We start from the raw sequence: 18,045 nt of genomic DNA on the forward strand, positions 1-18,045 counted from the left end.
CAAAAAAATCCCCAAAAAATCCCCCAAAAATCCCACCAAAACCCCCCAAACCCCCCCCAAAAAATCCCCCAAAATTCCCTGCACCCCCCCCAATTTTTGGGGTCCCGATTTTTTGGGGGGGGTCCCCAAAACTCACAGCGCCCCGCGAGGCTCTTCTGGTTCTTGGCGGCCTCCACGGCCGAAAAATCCCCCAAGAAATCCCAAAAAATCCCCAAAAATCCCCAAAAAATCCCAAAAAAATCCCCCAAAAATCCCCCCAAAAACCCCCAAAAAATCCTGAAAAATCCTCCAAAAATCCCAAAAAAATCCCCAAAAATCCCCCCAAAATCCCGCCAAAAACCCTCAAAAAATCCCCAAAAAATCCCCAAGAAATCCCTAAAAAATCCCCAAAAAACCCCCCAAAATCCCCCCAAAAATCCCCAAAAAATCCCCCAAAAGCCCCCCAAAAAATCCCCCCAAAAACCCCCAAAAAATCCCCAAAAAATCCCCCAAAAATCCCAAAAAAATCCCCAAAATCCCCCCAAAACCCCCCAAACCCCCCCCAAAAAATCCCCCAAAATCCCCCGCACCCCCCCCAATTTTTGGGGTCCCGATTTTTTGGGGGGGGGTCCCGATTTTTTGGGGGGGGGTCCCCAAAACTCACAGCGCCCCGCGAGGCTCTTCTGGTTCTTGGCGGCCTCCACGGCCGACTGAGCCGCGGCCTGGGCGGCGTTCAGGGCGCCGGGGGGGGGCACCTGCCAAATTTGGGGAAAATTTGGGGAAAATTTGGGGGGTTAAACCTTCTCCTCCCCCCCAAAAAAGAAAAGAAAACGTCGGAAATAAATAATTTTAAAAAAAAATTATTCCCGAAGTGGAAAAACAGCCCGAAAACAGCACAAATCTTCACCCAAAAAAACCTCAAAATCCTCCCACGAAACAACAGAGAATTTCTCCCAAAATAACTCAAATCCACCCAAACCACCCAAAAAACCCCAAATGCCCCCAAATCGCTTAAAAAAACACAAATCCCTCCAAATCCCTTAAAAAAACCCCCAAAACTCCCTTAAAGAACCCCAAAAAACCCCAATCCCCCCAAAAAAACCCAAAAAACTCACAAAACCCCCCTTAAACAACCCCAAAAAAGTCCAAATCCCACCCAAAGCCCCCAAACCCCCCAAAAAACCCCCAAAAATCCCCAAATCCCCCCAAAATACCCCAAAACCCCAAATCCTCCCCAAATCCCCCCCTAAAAAAACCCAAAAATCCCCAAATCCTCCCCAAAAAACCACAAATCCCCCCCAAAAATCCCCAAATCCCCCCAAAAAACCCCAAATAAAATCCCAAAAAACCCCAAATCCCCCCAAACCCCCCCCAAAAATCCCAAATCCTCCCCGAACCCCCCCAAAAAACCCCAAAAATCCCCAAGCCCCCCCTAAAAAACCCCAAAAATCCCCAAATCCCCCCCAAAAATCCCCAAATCCCCCCCAAAAATCCCCAAATCCTCCCCAAAAAACCCCAAATAAACCCCCAAAAAAACCCCAAATCCCCCCAAATCCCCCCAAAAACCCCCCAAAAACCCCCAAAAATCCCCAAACCCCCCAAACCCCCCTAAAAAACCCCAAATCCCCCCCAAGCCCACCCCAAAAATCCCCAAAAATCCCCAAATCCCCCCAAAAAACCCCAAATAAAACCCCCAAAAAACCCCAAATCCCCCCAAACCCCCCAAAAATCCCCAAACCCCCCGAATTTGGTACCTGGTATCCGGGGGCCGCGGGCGGGGCGGGCGCCGGCAGGGGGGGGGCGCTGGGGGGCAGCGGGGGAGGGGCAGCGCCCGCCTTGGGGGGCGGCAGCGGGGGAGGGGCGCCGCTGCTGCCTGGGGGGGTGGCACCAAGTGTCACCAAATGTCACCAAATGGCACCAAATGTCACCAAATGGCACCAAATGTCACCAAATTGTCACCAGGTGTCACCAGGTGTCATCAAGTGTCAACAGATTGTCACCAAGTGTCATCAAATGTCAACAAATGTCAACAGATTGTCATCAGATGGCACCAAATGTCACCAAGTGTCAACAAATGTCACCAAATTGTCACCAAGTGTCACCAAATGTCACCAAGTGTCATCAAATGTCAACAGATTGTCATCAGATGGCACCAAATGTCACCAAATGTCATCAAATGTCAACAGATTGTCACCAAATGTCACCAAGTGTCATCAATTGTCACCAAATGTCACCAAATGTCATCAAATGTCACCAAGTGTCATCAAATGTCAACAGATTGTCACCAAGTGTCACCAAATGTCAACAGATTGTCACCAAATGGCACCAAGTGTCACCAAATGTCACCAAGTGTCACCAGATTGTCACCAAGTGTCATCAAATGTCACCAAGTGTCATCAAATTGTCACCAAGTGTCACCAAATGTCACCAAGTGTCATCAAATGTCAACAGATTGTCATCAAATGTCGCCAAATGTCACCAAGTATCATCAAATGTCACCAAATGTCACCAAGTGTCACCAAATGTCACCAGATTGTCACCAAATGTCACCAAATGTCACCAAATGTCATCAAATGTCAACAGATTGTCACCAAATGTCACCAAGTGTCATCAAATGTCACCAAATTGTCAGCAAACTGTCACCAAATGTCAACAGATTGTCACCAAATGTCACCAAGTGTCAACAGATTGTCACCAAGTGTCATCAATTGTCACCAAGTGTCACCAAATGTCACAAAAATTGTCAGCAAACTGTCACCAAATGTCACCAAGTGTCACCAGATTGTCAGCAATTGTCACCAAATGTCCCCAAGTGTCCCCGAAATGGTGCCCAAATTGTCCCCAAAATTGTCACCAAAATGGCCACCAAAATTGTCCCAAAATTGTCACCAAATGGTCACCAAATGGTCACCAAAATTGTCCCCAAATTGTCTCCGAGTGTCCCCGAATGTCATCGAGTGTCCCCAAAATTGTCCCCAAATGTCCCCAAATTCCCCCAATGACCCCAAATGTCTCAAATGTCCCCAATCCCCCCAATCCCCCCGATGTCCCCAATCCCCCCAATATCCCAAATTCCCCAAATGTCCCCAAATGTCCCCGATGTCCCAAATTCCCCAAATATCCCCAATGTCCCCAATGTCCCCAATGTCCCCATTGTCCCCAATGTCCCCAATATCCCAAATTCCCCAAATGTTCCCAAATGTCCCAAAATGTCCCCAAATGTCCCCGGGGCACCTGGCAGCGCCACCCCCCGGACCAGCACCATGTGCCGGGGGTCCTGACCCCACTGTCCCCAATGTCCCAAATGTCCCCAATGTCCCCAATCCCCCAAATGTCCCCAATCCCCCCAATGTTCCAAATGTCCCCAATGTCCCCAATCCCCCAAATGTCCCCAATCCCCCCAATATCCCAAATTCCCCAAATTCCCCAAATGTCCCCGATGTCCCCAATGTCCCCAATATCCCAAATATCCCAAAATGTCCCCAAATGTCCCCAATGTCCCCAATATCCCAAATTCCCCCAGTGTCCCCAACGTCCCCAATCCCCCCAATGTCCCCAATGTCCCCAATGTCCCAAATATCCCAAATGTCCCAAATGTCCCCAATATCCCAAATTCCCCAAATGTCCCCAATGTCCCCAATATCTCAAATTCCCCCAATGTCCCCAAATGTCCCCAATGTCCCAAATATCCCAAATGTCCCCAATGTCCCCAACGTCCCCATTGTCCCCAATCCCCCCAATATCCCAAATTCCCCAAATGTCCCCAAATGTCCCCAAATGTCCCCAAATGTCCCCGGGGCACCTGGCAGTGCCACCCCCCGGACCAGCACCATGTGCCGGGGGTCCTGACCCCGATGTCCCCAATGTCCCAAATGTCCCAAATGTCCCCAATGTCCCCAATATCCCAAATCCCCCCAATGTCCCCAATATCCCAAATGTCCCAAATGTCCCAAATTCCCCCAATCCCCCCAATCCCCCCAATGTCCCCAATATCCCAAATATCCCAAATTCCCCCAGTGTCCCCAACGTCCCCAATCCCCCCAATCCCCCCAATGTCCCCAATGTCCCAAATGTCCCAAATGTCCCAAATGTCCCCAATCCCCCCAATCCCCCAAATGTCCCCAATCCCCCCAAATGTCCCCAATCCCCCCAATCCCCCCAATCCCCCCAAATTCCCCAAATGTCCCCAAATGTCCCCGATGTCCCCAGGGCACCTGGCAGTGCCACGCCCCGGACCAGCACCATGTGCCGGGGGTCCTGACCCCAATGTCCCCAATGTCCCAAATGTCCCAAATGTCCCAAATGTCCCCAATGTCCCCGATGTCCCCGATGTCCCCAATGTCCCAAATATCCCAAATGTCCCCAAATGTCCCCAATGTCCCCAATCCCCCCAATCCCCCCAATATCCCAAATTCCCCAATGTCCCCAAATGTCCCCAATGTCCCCGATGTCCCCGATGTCCCCAATGTCCCAAATATCCCAAATATCCCAAATGTCCCCAATCCCCCCAATCCCCCAAATGTCCCCAAATTCCCCAAATGTCCCCAATGTCCCCAGGGCACCTGGCAGTGCCACCCCCCGGACCAGCACCATGTGCCGGGGGTCCTGCCCCCAATGTCCCCAACGTCCCCATTGTCCCCAATGTCCCCAATATCCCAAATTCCCCAAATATCCCCAAATGTCCCCAAATGTCCCCAATGTCCCCAAATGTCCCAAATGTCCCCAAATGTCCCCGGGGCACCTGGCAGCGCCACCCCCCGGACCAGCACCATGTGCCGGGGGTCCTGTCCCCAGTGTCCCCAATGTCCCAAATATCCCAAATGTCCCCAATGTCCCCGATGTCCCAAATGTCCCAAATATCCCAAATGTCCCCAATGTCCCCAATGTCCCCGGGGCACCTGGCAGCGCCACCCCCCGGACCAGCACCATGTGCCGGGGGTCCTGGCCGCACTCTTTGCCCTGGGGGGGCTCCAGGCCGCCGGGGGGCGCTCCCTTCTCGAAGAGCGCGCGCAGCGCCGGGAGCTTCCGCGGAGCCACCACCGAGAAGTGGATCCCGCGCTGGGAAAAGGGAAAAAAAGGGTAAATAGAGGGAAAAATAGAATTAAAAAATAATTAAAAAGAAATAGAACGGAAAAAAACCCAAAAATCCCCAAAAAAATCAGTCGAAAATTTAAAAAAAAACAGAAAAAAGAAGGAAAAAATCAAATATCGTGCTGGGAAAACATAAAAAAAATTGGGGAAAGATATAAGTAAAGAAAAAAATATAGTAAAAAATATAAGTAAAGGGAAAAAATAGAATAAAAAATAATAAAAAAGAAACAGTCCAGAAGGAATCCCAAAAATCCCCAAAGAAATCCGTCAAAAATTTAAAAAAAACAGAAAAAAGAAGGAAAAAGACAAATATTGTGGTAGGAAAAGGTAAGAAAAATGGGGAAAATGTAAATAGAGGGGAAAAATAGAATCAAAAATAATAAAAGAGAAATAGTTCGGGAAAAATCCCCAAAAATCACCAAAAAAATCAGTCGAAAATTAAAAACCCAGAAAAAACAAGGAAAAAATCAAATATTGTGCTGGGAAAAGGTAAAAAATGGGAAAAATATAAATAAAGAGAAAAAATAGAATAAAAAATAATAAAAGAGAAATAGTTCGGGAAAAATCCCCAAAAAATCCCCAAAAAAATCAGTCGAAAATTTAAAAAAAAAATAGAAAAAACAAGGAAAAAATCAAATATCATGGTAGGAAAAGGTAAGAAAAATGGGGAAAATTTAAATAGAGGGGAAAAATAGAATCAAAATTAATAAAAAAGGAATAGTCAGAGAAAAATCCCCAAAAATCCCCTAAAAAATACGTCAAAAATTTAAAAAAAACAGAAAAAAGAAGAAAAAAGACAAGTATTGTGGTAGGAAAAGGTAAGAAAAATGGGGAAATGTAAATAGAGGGAAAAAATAGAATCAAAAATAATAAAAAAGAAATAGTTCGGAAAAAATCCCCAAAAAATCACCAAAAAAATCAGTCGAAAATTTAAAAAAAAACAGAAAAAAGAAGGAAAAAGACAAATATTGTGGTAGGAAAAGGTAAGAAAATGGGAAAAATGTAAATAGAGGGAAAAAATAGAATCAAAAATAATAAAAAAGAAATAGTTCGGAAAAAATCACCAAAAAAATCAGTCAAAAATTAAAAAAAAAAAAACAGAAAAAAGAAGGAAAAAAATCAAATATCGTGGTAGGGAAAGGTAAGAAAAATGGGGAAAATGTAAATAGAGGGGGAAAATAGAATCAAAAATAATAAAAGAGAAATAGTTCGGAAAAAATCCCAAAAAATCCCCAAAAAAATCAGTCGAAAATTAAAAACCCAGAAAAAACAAGGAAAAAATCAAATATTGTGCTGGGAAAAGGTAAAAAATGGGAAAAATATAAATAAAGGGAAAAAATAGAATCAAAAATAATAAAAGAGAAATAGTTCGGGAAAAATCCCCAAAAAATCCCCAAAAAAATCAGTCGAAAATTAAAAAAAAAAACCAGAAAAAACAAGGAAAAAATCAAATATTGTGGTAGGAAAAGGTAAGAAAAATGGGGAAAATGTAAATAGAGGGAAAAAATAGAATCAAAATTAATAAAAAAGGAATAGTCCAGAAGGAATCCCAAAAATCCCCAAAGAAATCCGTCAAAAATTAAAAAAAAACAGAAAAAAGAAGGAAAAAATCAAATATTGTGGTAGGAAAAGGTAAGAAAAATGGGGAAAATGTAAATAGAGGGAAAAAATAGAATCAAAAATAATAAAAGAGAAATAGTTCGGGAAAAATCCCCAAAAATCACCAAAAAAATCAGTCGAAAATTAAAAACCCAGAAAAAACAAGGAAAAAATCAAATATTGTGCTGGGAAAAGGTAAAAAATGGGAAAAATATAAATAAAGAGAAAAAATAGAATAAAAAATAATAAAAGAGAAATAGTTCGGGAAAAATCCCCAAAAAATCCCCAAAAAAATCAGTTGAAAATTTAAAAAAAAAAACAGAAAAAACAAGGAAAAAATCAAATATTGTGGTAGGAAAAGGTAAGAAAAATGGGGAAATGTAAATAGAGGGGAAAAATAGAATCAAAATTAATAAAAAAGGAATAGTCAGAGAAAAATCCCCAAAAATCCCCTAAAAAATCAGTTGAAAATTTAAAAAAAAAACAGAAAAAAGAAGGAAAAAATCAAATATTGTGCTGGGAAAACATAAAAAAAATTGGGGAAAGATATAAGTAAAGAAAAAAATATAGTAAAAAATATAAGTAAAGGGAAAAAATAGAATAAAAAATAATAAAAAAGAAATAGTCCAGAAGGAATCCCAAAAATCCCCAAAGAAATCCGTCAAAAATTAAAAAAAACATAAAAAAGAAGGAAAAAAGATAAATATCGCGCAGGGAAAAGGTAAGAAAAATGGGGAAAATGTAAATTGAGGGAAAAAAGAGAATAAAAATTAATAAAAAAGAAATAGTTCGGAAAAAATACCAAAAAGCCACAAAAAAATACGTCAAAAATTTAAAAAACAGAAAAAAAGAAGGAAAAAGACAAATATTGTGGTAGGAAAAGGTAAGAAAAATGGGGAAATGTAAATAGAGGGAAAAAATAGAATAAAAAATAATAAAAAAGAAATAGTTCGGAAAAAATCCAAAAAAATCACCAAAAAAATCAGTTGAAAATTTAAAAAAAAAAACAGAAAAAAGAAGGAAAAAATCAAATATTGTGCTGGGAAAAGGTAAAAAATGGGAAAAATATAAATAAAGGGAAAAAATAGAATAAGAAAGAATAAAAAAAGAAATACTCCTAAAAAAATCAGGAAAATCCCCAAAAATCCCTAAAAAAACGCAAAAAAATCCCAAATCTCATTAAAAAGCTCCAAAAAACCCTAAAAAAAATCCCCCAAAAAATCCCCAGAAAATCCTCAAGGCCCCAAAACCCCAAATCCACCCCAAAATCCCTTTTAAAAAAACCCAAAAAATCAAAATAAAAATCAAGAAAAATTGAAAAAAAATGTAGAAAAATGGCAAAAAAACGCCAAAAAATCACCAAAAAACCCCCAAAAAACCCCCGAAAAAAATCCCCAAAAAAAAAATCCCCAAAAATCCCAAATCTCCCTAAAAATCCCTAAAAAATCCAAAAAAATTCCCAAAAAAATCCCAAAAAATTCCCCCCAACTTCAGCGACTGTCTCAGGGCTGTGCCCCCATCAATCCCTAAAAACCCCTAAAATATCCCAAAAAAACCCCCAAAAAACCCCCAAAAAATCCCCAAACCCCAAAAAACCCCAAATCCACCCCAAAATCCTCCTAAAAAACCCACAAATCCTGGTTAAAAACCCACAAAAAAATCAAAATAACGATCCAAAAAAATGGAAAAAAATGCCCAAAAATCACCAAAAAACCCCCAAAAAAGCCCGAAAAAATCCCAAAAAATCCCCAAAAATTCCCAAAATCCCCAAAATCCCAAAAAGCCCCAAATTTTCCCCAAAAAAGCGCAAACCTCAGCGATTCTCTGCACGAGGCTCTCGGTGCTGTAGCCTGAGTACGTGGGGCAGGAACCCCAGAAATTTCAGAAACACCAAAAAAATCCCCAAAAAAAACCCCAAAAATCCCCAAAAATCCCAAATCTCCCTAAAAATCCCTAAAAAATCCAAAAAAATTCCCAAAAGAAATCCCAAAAAATTCCCTCCAACTTCAGCGACTGTCTCAGGGCTGTGCCCCCATCAATCCCTAAAAACCCCTAAAATATCCCAAAAAAAACCCCCAAAAAAAACCCCCAAAAAATCCCCAAACCCAAAAAACCCCAAATCCACCCCAAAACCCTCCTAAAAAACCCACAAATCCTGGTTAAAAAAACACAAAAAAATCAAAATAAAAATCAAAAAAAATTGAAAAAAATGCCAAAAAATCACCAAAAAACCCCCGAAAAACCCCCCAAAAAATCCCAAAAAAATCCCAAAAAAATCCCCAAAAATTCCCAAAATCCCCAAAATCCCAAAAAGGCCCAAATTTGCCCCAAAAAAGCGCAAACCTCAGCGATTCTCTGCACGAGGCTCTTGGTGCTGTAGCCTGAGTACGTGGGGCAGGAACCCCAGAAATTTCAGAAACACCAAAAAAATCCCCAAAAAAACACCCAAAAATCCCCCAAAATCCCAAATCTCCCTAAAAATCCCTAAAAAATCCAAAAAAATCCCAAAAAAATCCCAAAAAATTCCCTCCAACTTCAGCGACTGTCTCAGGGCTGTGCCTTCATCAATCCCTAAAAACCCTAAAATATCCCCAAAAAAAACCCCAAAAAAACCCCCAAAAAATCCCCAAACCCAAAAAACCCCAAATCCACCCCAAAACCCTCCTAAAAAACCCACAAATCCTGGTTAAAAAAAAAAAAAAAAAAAAACACAAAAAAATCAAAATAAAAATTAAAAAAAAATTAAAAAAAATGCCAAAAAATCACCAAAAAACCCCCGAAAAACCCCCAAAAAAATCCCAAAAAAATCCCAAAAAATTCCCCAAAATTCCCCAAAATTCCAAAATCCCAAAAAGGCCCAAATTTTCCCCAAAAAAGCGCAAACCTCAGCGATTCTCTGCACGAGGCTCTCGGTGCTGTAGCCTGACTACGTGGGGCAGGAACCCCAGAAATTTCAGAAACACCAAAAAAATCCCCAAAAAAAACCCCAAAAATCCCCAAAAATCCCAAATCTCCCTAAAAATCCCTAAAAAATCCAAAAAAATTCCCCAAAAAAATCCCAAAAAAATCCCAAAAAATTCCTCCAACTTCAGCGACTGTCTCAGGGCTGTGCCGTCATCAATCCCTAAAAACCCTAAAATATCCCAAAAAAAACCCCCCCAAAAAAACCCCCAAAAAATCCCCAAACCCAAAAAACCCCAAATCCACCCCAAAACCCTCCTAAAAAACCCAAAAATCCTGGTTAAAAAAAAAAAAAAAAACACAAAAAAATCAAAATAAAAATTAAAAAAAAATTGAAAAAAATGCCAAAAAATCACCAAAAAACCCCCGAAAAACCCCCAAAAAAATCCCCAAAAAATCCCAAAAAATTCCCCAAAATTCCCCAAAATTCCCAAATCCCAAAAAGGCCCAAATTTGCCCCAAAAAAGCGCAAACCTCAGCGATTCTCTGCACGAGGCTCTCGGTGCTGTAGCCTGAGTACGTGGTGCTCTCCACGGCGGGCAGCAGGTACGGGGGGGAGTTACAGATCAGCACGCAAACCTTGTGGGTCTGTCCTCTGCCAAAAAATTCCCAAAATTACCCGAAAATTATCCAAAATTCCTCACAGAAAAAATCCCAAATTTATTGAGAATTACCACAGGAAAAAAAAAACCCAAAAAAAGCAAAAAAAACCCCAAAAAAAAACCCCTAAAAGTAAAAAAAAAACCCCCAAAAATTCTAAAATTATCCAAAATTTCTCACAGAAAAAATCCCAAATTTATTGAGAATTACCAAAGGGAAAATAAAAAACCAAAAAAGCAAAAAATCCCCTTAAAAAACAAAAAAAAAACCACCAAAAAATCCTTAAATTATCCAAAATTCCACACAGAAAATATCTCAAAATCATTCAGAATTACCCCAGGAAAATATTCCCCAAAAAACACCCCAAAAAAAACCCCAAAAAAAACCCCAAAAAGCCCAAAAAAACCCCCCCAAAAATCCTAAAATTATCCAAAATTCCTCACAGAAAAAAATCCCAACATCGTTCAGAATTACCTCAGGAAAAAAAACCAAAAAAAAAAGGCCAAAATCTCCTTAAAATACCCCAAAAAAACCCCAAATCCTCCCTAAAAAGTCACAGATCAGCACGCAAACCTTGTGGGTCTGTCCTCTGCCAAAAAAATCCCAAAATTATCCGAAAATTATCCAAAATTCCTCACAGAAAAAATCCCAAATTTATTGAGAATTACCACAGGAGAAAAAAACCCAAAAAAAGCAAAAAAAAACCAAAAAAAACCCCAAAAATCCCAAAAAAACCCCCCAAAAATCCTAAAATTATCCAAAATTCCTCACAGAAAAAATCCCAAATTAATTGAGAATTACCTCAGGGAAAAATTCCCAAAAAAACCCCAAAAAAAAACCCCAAAAAACCCCAAAAACCCCTCAAAAAACCTCAAAAAACCCACCAAAAACCCCTTAAAAAAGCCCCAAAACCTCCCTAAAAAAAACCCAAAATCCCAAAAAACCCAAAATTCCCCCCAAAAAACCCCAAAAAACCCCAAAAAACCCCCAAAATCCCTGTCAAAAATCCCCCAAAAACCTATTAAAAAATCCAAAAAAACCTCAAAAAACCACCAAAAATCCCTTTAAAAAGCCCCAAAAAAGCCCCAAAACCCCCCAAAAAAAACCCCAAAAAAACCCCAAAATTTCCAAAATTTCCAAAAACCCCCAAAAGCGCCCAAAATGTCCCAAATTCTCACATTTGCTCCCTCATTTTCTTGAAGTCGTCGAAGAGCTGCAGGGCCGTGCTGAGCCCCTCGGCAATCCCCCAAAAATGCTTTAAAAAAACCCAAAAAAACCCAAAAACCCCAAATACCCCTTAAAAAAAACCCCAAAACCCCAAAAATTCCCAAAACTCCCCAAAACGCCTTTAAAATAAACCCAAAAAACCCACCAAAAAAACCCCAAAAAACCTCCAAAAACCCCTCAAAAAAACCTCCAAAAAACCCACCAAAAACCCCTTAAAAAACCCCCAAAACCTCCCTAAAAAAAACCCCAAATCCCAAAAAACCCAAAATTCCCCCCAAAAAAACCCCAAAAAAACCCCAAAAAATCCTAAAAAACCCAAAAAACCCCAAAATCCCTGCCAAAAATCCCCCAAAAACCTATTAAAAAATCAAAAAAAACCTCCAAAAAACCACCAAAAATCCCTTTAAAAAGCCCCAAAAAAGCCCCAAAACCCCCCCAAAAAAACCCCAAAATTTCCAAAATTCCCAAAAACCCCCAAAAGCGCCCAAAATGTCCCAAATTCTCACATTTGCTCCCTCATTTTCTTGAAGTCGTCGAAGAGCTGCAGGGCGGTGCTGAGCCCCTCGGCGATCAGGCTGCAGCTCTCGCCGCCCCCCCCCGCGAACCTCGGGGAAAATTTGGGATTTTTTGGGGGGGCCCGACCCCCAAAATTCCCATTTTTACCCCAAATCCCCTTTTCCCCCAAAATTCCCATTTTTTCCCCCATTTTTTCCCCATTTCTCCCCCCAAAATCCCAATTTTTCCCCGATTTTATTCCAAATTTATTCCCATTTTCTCCCCTTTTTTCCCCCAATTTATTCCCCATTTTGTCCCAAAATTCTCATTTTTTGTCCCCAAATTTTCCATTTTTTCCCAAAATTCACTTTTTTTTCCCCAAAACCTTGCTTTCTTACCTCCCACTTTATGGCAAAAATTCTCATTTTTCCCCCCATTTTTTCCTAACTTTTCCCCATTTATTCCCCTTTTTCTTCCGTTTTTCCCCATTTTTTCCCAAAATTCCTATTTTTACCCCAAATTTCCCATTTTTCCCAAAATTCACATTTCCCCCCCCAAAAAATTCCCTTTTTTCCCCTCCCACTTTTTGTCAAAAATTCCCATTTTATTCTCATTTTTCGCCATATTTTCCCCATTTTTTCACCGTTTTTCGCCATTTTTTCACCGTTTTTCCCCATTTTTTTTCCCCCAAATTCCCATTTTTCCCCATTTTTGCCCAAAATCGCCGTTTTTCTCCCCATTTTCCTCACTAGATGCTGTCGAGCCAGGTGAAGAACTCGTGGGCGCTGCTGCCGGGGATCCCCAGGGACCCCACACCCAAAATCCCCATTTTTCCCCCCAAAATCCCATTTTTTTCACTCAAATTCCCCTTTCATTTCAAAATTCCCATTTTTTCCCCCAAATTTCCCATTTTTTCCCAAATTTCCCATTTTTCCCCCCAAAAATTCCCTTTTTCCCCTCCAACTTTTTGTCAAAAATTCCCATTTTATTCTCATTTTTCGCCATATTTTCCCCATTTTTTCACCGTTTTTCGCCATTTTTTCACCGTTTTTCCCCATTTTTTTTCCCCCAAATTCCCATTTTTCCCCATTTTTGCCCAAAATCCCCATTTTTCGCCCCGTTTTCCTCACTAGATGCTGTCGAGCCAGGTGAGGAACTCGTGGGCGCTGCTGCCGGGGATCCCCAGGGACCCCACACCCAAAATCCCCATTTTCCCCCCAAAATCCCATTTTTCCACTCAAATTCCCCTTTCATTTCAAAATTCCCATTTTTTCCCCCAAATTTCCCATTTTTCCCAAAATTCACATTTCCCCCCCAAAAAATTCCCTTTTTCCCCTCCCACTTTTTGTCAAAAATTCCCATTTTATTCTCATTTTTCGTCATATTTTCCCCATTTTTTCACCGTTTTTCGCCATTTTTTCACCGTTTTTCCCCATTTTTTTTCCCCCAAATTCCCATTTTTCCCCATTTTTGCCCAAAATCCCCGTTTTTCTCCCCATTTTCCTCACTGGATGCTGTCGAGCCAGGTGAGGAACTTGTGGGCGCTGCTGCCGGGGATCCCCAGGGACCCCACACCCAAAATCCCCATTTTTCCCTCCAAAATCCCATTTTTTTCACTCAAATTCCCCTTTCATTTCAAAATTCCCATTTTTTCCCCCAAATTTCCCATTTTTCCCAAAATTCCTATTTTTCCCCCCAAAAAATTCCCTTTTTCCCCTCCAACTTTTTGTCAAAAATTCCCATTTTATTCTCATTTTTCGCCATATTTTCCCCATTTTTTCACCGTTTTTCGCCATTTTTTCACCGTTTTTCCCCATTTTTTTTCCCCCAAATTCCCATTTTTCCCCATTTTTGCCCAAAATCCCCGTTTTTCGCCCCGTTTTCCTCACTGGATGCTGTCGAGCCAGGTGAGGAACTTGTGGGCGCTGCTGCCGGGGATCCCCAGGGACCCCACACCCAAAATCCCCATTTTTCCCCCCAAAATCCCATTTTTTTCACTCAAATTCCCCTTTCTTTTCAAAATTCCCATTTTTTCCCCAAATTTCCCATTTTTCCCCCCAAAAAATTCCCTTTTCTCCTCCAACTTTTTGTCAAAAATTCCCATTTTATTCTCATTTTTCGCCATATTTTCCCCATTTTTTCACCGTTTTTCGCCATTTTTTCACCGTTTTTCCCCATTTTTTTTCCCCCAAATTCCCATTTTTCCCCATTTTTGCCCAAAATCCCCGTTTTTCGCCCCGTTTTCCTCACTGGATGCTGCCGAGCCAGGTGAGGAACTCGTGGGCGCTGCTGCCGGGGATCCCCAGGGACCCCACACCCAAAATCCCCATTTTCCCCCCAAAATCCCATTTTTTTCACTCAAATTCCCCTTTCATTTCAAAATTCCCATTTTTTCCCCCAAATTTCCCATTTTTCCCAAAATTCACATTTTCCCCCCAAAAAATTCCCTTTTTCCCCCTCCCACTTTTTGTCAAAAATTCCCATTTTATTCTCATTTTTCGCCATATTTTCCCCATTTTTTCACCGTTTTTCGCCGTTTTTTCACCGTTTTTCCCCATTTTTTTTCCCCAAATTCCCATTTTTCCCCATTTTTGCCCAAAATCGCCGTTTTTCGCCCCGTTTTCCTCACTGGATGCTGTCGAGCCAGGTGAGGAACTCGTGGGCGCTGCTGGTGGGCGCGTGGCTCTGCACGTACGACTCGGGCGCGCAGTCGACCGTGTTGAAAACCACCAGGCTGTACTGGGTGCCCCCAAACTAATTAATAAACATGTTAATTAGCTAATTAATATGGGAATTAATTAAAGTACACAACCACCAAGCTGTATTGGGTATTCCCAAATTGATTCCTTAAATATTAATTAAATTATATTCGATTAAATGTTATAAAATAGGCACCAGGCTGTACTGGGTGCCCCCAAACTAATTAATAAACATGTTAATTAGCTAATTAAAATTGGAATTAATTAAAATATACAACCACCAAGTTGTATTGGGGGCCCCCACTTTGGTTAATTAAATATTAATTAAATTATATTCAATTAAATGTTATAAAATAGGCACCAGGCTGTACTGGGTGCCCCCAAACTGATTAATAAACATGTTAATTAGCTAGTTAAAATGGGAATTAATTAAAGTACATAAAATAAAAGAAAAAGAGAATAAAACAAAATAAAATAAAGAAAACAAAATAAACACAATACAACGTAATACAAGACAACAAAATAAATTAAATTAAATTTTTAAAAAATTAAATCAATAAATAAAATAAAATAGAAAATAAAATAAATTACGATAAGAATAAATAAAATAAAACCAATAAAATTAATTAAATCAATTAATTTAATTCCCACTCACGTCTCCGCCGAAGTCGGTCTCCGCGGGGGGGCCCCCATTGAAATACCTGGGGGGGCAAAGAGAATTTGGGGAGATTTTGGGAATTTTTGGGAATTTTGGGAATTTTTGGGGTCCTGAAGGGTTTTGGGGTGATTTGGGGAATTTTTGGGGAATTTTTGGGGAATTTTTGGGGGAATTTGGGGAATTTTTGGGGGAATTTTGGGGGAATTTTTGGGGAATTTTTTGGGGAATTTTTGGGGAATTTTTGGGGAATTTTTGGAGGAATTTTTGGGGGAATTTTGGAGGAATTTTTGGAAATTGTGGGAAATTTTGGGAATTTTTTGGAGGATTTGGGGAATTTTGGGGAATTTTGGGAATTTTTGGGGTCCTGAAGGGTTTTGGGGTGATTTTGGGAATTTTTGGGGAATTTTTGGGGAATTTTTGGGGAATTTTTGGGGGAATTTGGGGAATTTTTGGGGGATTTTTAGGGAATTTTTGGGGGAATTTTGGAGGAATTTTTTGGGGGGATTTTGGGAATTTTGGGGGGGTTTTGGGGAATTTTTGGGGGTCCTGGGGAAATTTAGGGGAGTTTTTGGATTTTTTGGGGAGATTTTGGGGATTTTTGGGGAAATTTTGGGAATTTTGGGGAATCCTGGGGTAATTTAGGGGAAATTTGAGAATTTTGGGGGGTCCTGGAGGGGTTTTGGGGGAATTTTGGAAATTTTTTGGGGGTTTTGGGGAAATTTGGGGGTTTTGGGAATTTTTGGGGGAATTTGGGGAAGGGTCCCAATTATTAACATGCTAATTAACACGCTAATTAACACGCTAATGAGCCTGACATAATGGAGACACAGGCAATGCTTGGGGCAGGATCCCATTAATTAAATTATAACTGGTTCCCTTTAATTAAATTATAACGGGTTCCTTTTAATTAATTTGAGACGAGGGCTCATTAATCTATTAGAGGAGGGGTCTCTCTAATAAATTATCTCATTAATTAGCTAATTAATCAGCTAATTAACATGCTAATTAGCCCTCACTCAATGGCACAGACAGGAAATTCTTGGGGCAGGATCCCCTTTAATTAATTTATAACGGGTTCCCTTTAATTAATTTGAGGTGGGGCCTCATTAATAATTTAGGGAGAGGTTCCTTTAATAAATTATCATATTAATGAGCTAATTAATCAGCTAATTAACATGTTAATTAGCTGTCACCCAATGGCACAGCCAGCCAATGCTTGGGGCAGGATCCCATGAATTAATTTATACTGGCTTCCCTTTAATTAAATTATAACGGGTTCCCTTTAATTAATTTGAGATGGGACCTCATTAACCATTTAGGGGAAGGGTCTCTCTAATTAATTACCTCATTAATCAGCTAATTAACATGCTAATGAGCTGTCACTCAATGGCACAGACAGGCAATGCTTGGGGCAGGATCCCATTCATTACTTTATAACGGGGTTCCCTTTAATTAAATTATAACGGGTTCCCTTTAATTAATTTGAGATGGGACCTCATTAATCTATTAGGGGAGGGGTCCCTCTAATTAGTTAGCTAATTAACACGCTAATTAGCTGTCACTCAATGGCACAGACAGCCAATGCTTGGGGCAGGATCCCATTAATTACTTTATACCGGGTTCCCTTTAATTCTTTTGGGGCAGGGCCTCAATTATCTATATGGGGAGGGGTCTCATTAACTAATTAGCTAATGAATATGTTAATGAGGCTGACTCGATGGCGGACAGCAGGTAGTGCTTGGGGCAGGATCCCCATTAATTTATGATGGGTTCCCATTAATTAATGACAGGTTCCCTTGAATTAATTTGAGGCGGGGCCTCATTAATCATTATGGGGAGGGGTCCCTCTAATTAATTAGCTAATTAAATCGCTAATTAACTCTCACTCAATGGCACAGACAGGCAATGCTTGGGGCAGGCTCCCATTAATTACTTTATAGCGGGGTTCCCTTTAATTCTTTTGGGGCGGGGCCTCAATTATCTATATGGGGAGGGTTCTCATTAATTAATTAGCTAATGAATATGTTAATGAGGCTGACTCGATGGCGGGCAGCAGGTAGTGCTTGGGGCAGGATCCCATTAATTACTTTACACCGGGTTCCCTTTAATTCTTTTGGGGCGGGGCCTCATTTATCTATTAGGGGGAGGGCCCCGCTAATTAACTAGCTAATGAATATGTTAATGAGGCTGACTCGATGGCGGGCAGCAGGTAGTGCTTGCGCAGAGCCTCGAAGTAGGGCCCGAGGTTGGCGGTGCCCTCGATGACGAAAACCACGTCGGCCACCAGGGCGGGGGGGGCGGGGCCTTCCAGCGCGGGCACGACCATGGCGGCCCGCGGGGGGGGCCGGCTCCTGCGGGGGGGAAACAACAACGCCGTGACTCCCCGGAACCGAGCCCGAAGCGGCGACTCGCCCGCAGCTCCCCCCTCAACCCCGCCCGGCATTCTCACGGGGTTGGCGGTGCCGCAATTTGGGTTTTTAATTAACTTCCCCCCTCCCGGTTCCCCCCCCCCCCACAACTCCCCGGGGTCGGTACCGGCGGCGGCGCGCGGAGAGGAGGAAGGGGTTTTCCTTCGCGTCCGCGCCGGGCGGCGGCGCATGCGCGGAAAGGAGGGACGCGGGCGTTGCGCCTGCCTCAGCCAATCAGCGTGGAGGAAAGGAGACACGCCCCTTCCGCATTGCTATAGTAACGACTCATCGACCAATGGAATTGAAGAGGATAATAAGGAAGCCACGC

The 18,045-nt window shown here is 41.5% G+C and overlaps 1 protein-coding gene across 3 annotated transcripts in view; it reads right to left on the bottom strand.

Annotated features, from left to right (window-relative positions):
• MED25 (mediator complex subunit 25) overlaps positions 1–17,971 on the bottom strand; it is a 45,698-nt gene extending 27,727 nt beyond the window's left edge. The window contains exons 1-9 of one of the 3 annotated variants that reach the window (XM_085565801.1): positions 17,845–17,971; positions 17,502–17,660; positions 15,307–15,352; positions 14,582–14,706; positions 11,964–12,062; positions 10,105–10,225; positions 4,878–5,037; positions 1,734–1,852; positions 644–734 (exon numbers count right to left, since the gene is read on the bottom strand). In XM_085565801.1, coding sequence (XP_085421927.1) covers positions 644–734; positions 1,734–1,852; positions 4,878–5,037; positions 10,105–10,225; positions 11,964–12,062; positions 14,582–14,706; positions 15,307–15,352; positions 17,502–17,635 — 895 coding nt within the window. In that variant the 5' untranslated portion in view covers positions 17,636–17,660; positions 17,845–17,971. The other 2 variants (XM_085565802.1, XM_085565803.1) reach the window with 2 other exon arrangements.
• Between the last annotated feature and the right edge of the window lie 74 nt (positions 17,972–18,045).

The sequence above is a fragment of the Lonchura striata genome, chromosome 37, assembly GCF_050655825.1.
Source record: "Lonchura striata isolate lonStrDom1 chromosome 37, ASM5065582v1, whole genome shotgun sequence".
NCBI classification, from domain to species: Eukaryota; Metazoa; Chordata; class Aves; order Passeriformes; family Estrildidae; genus Lonchura; species Lonchura striata.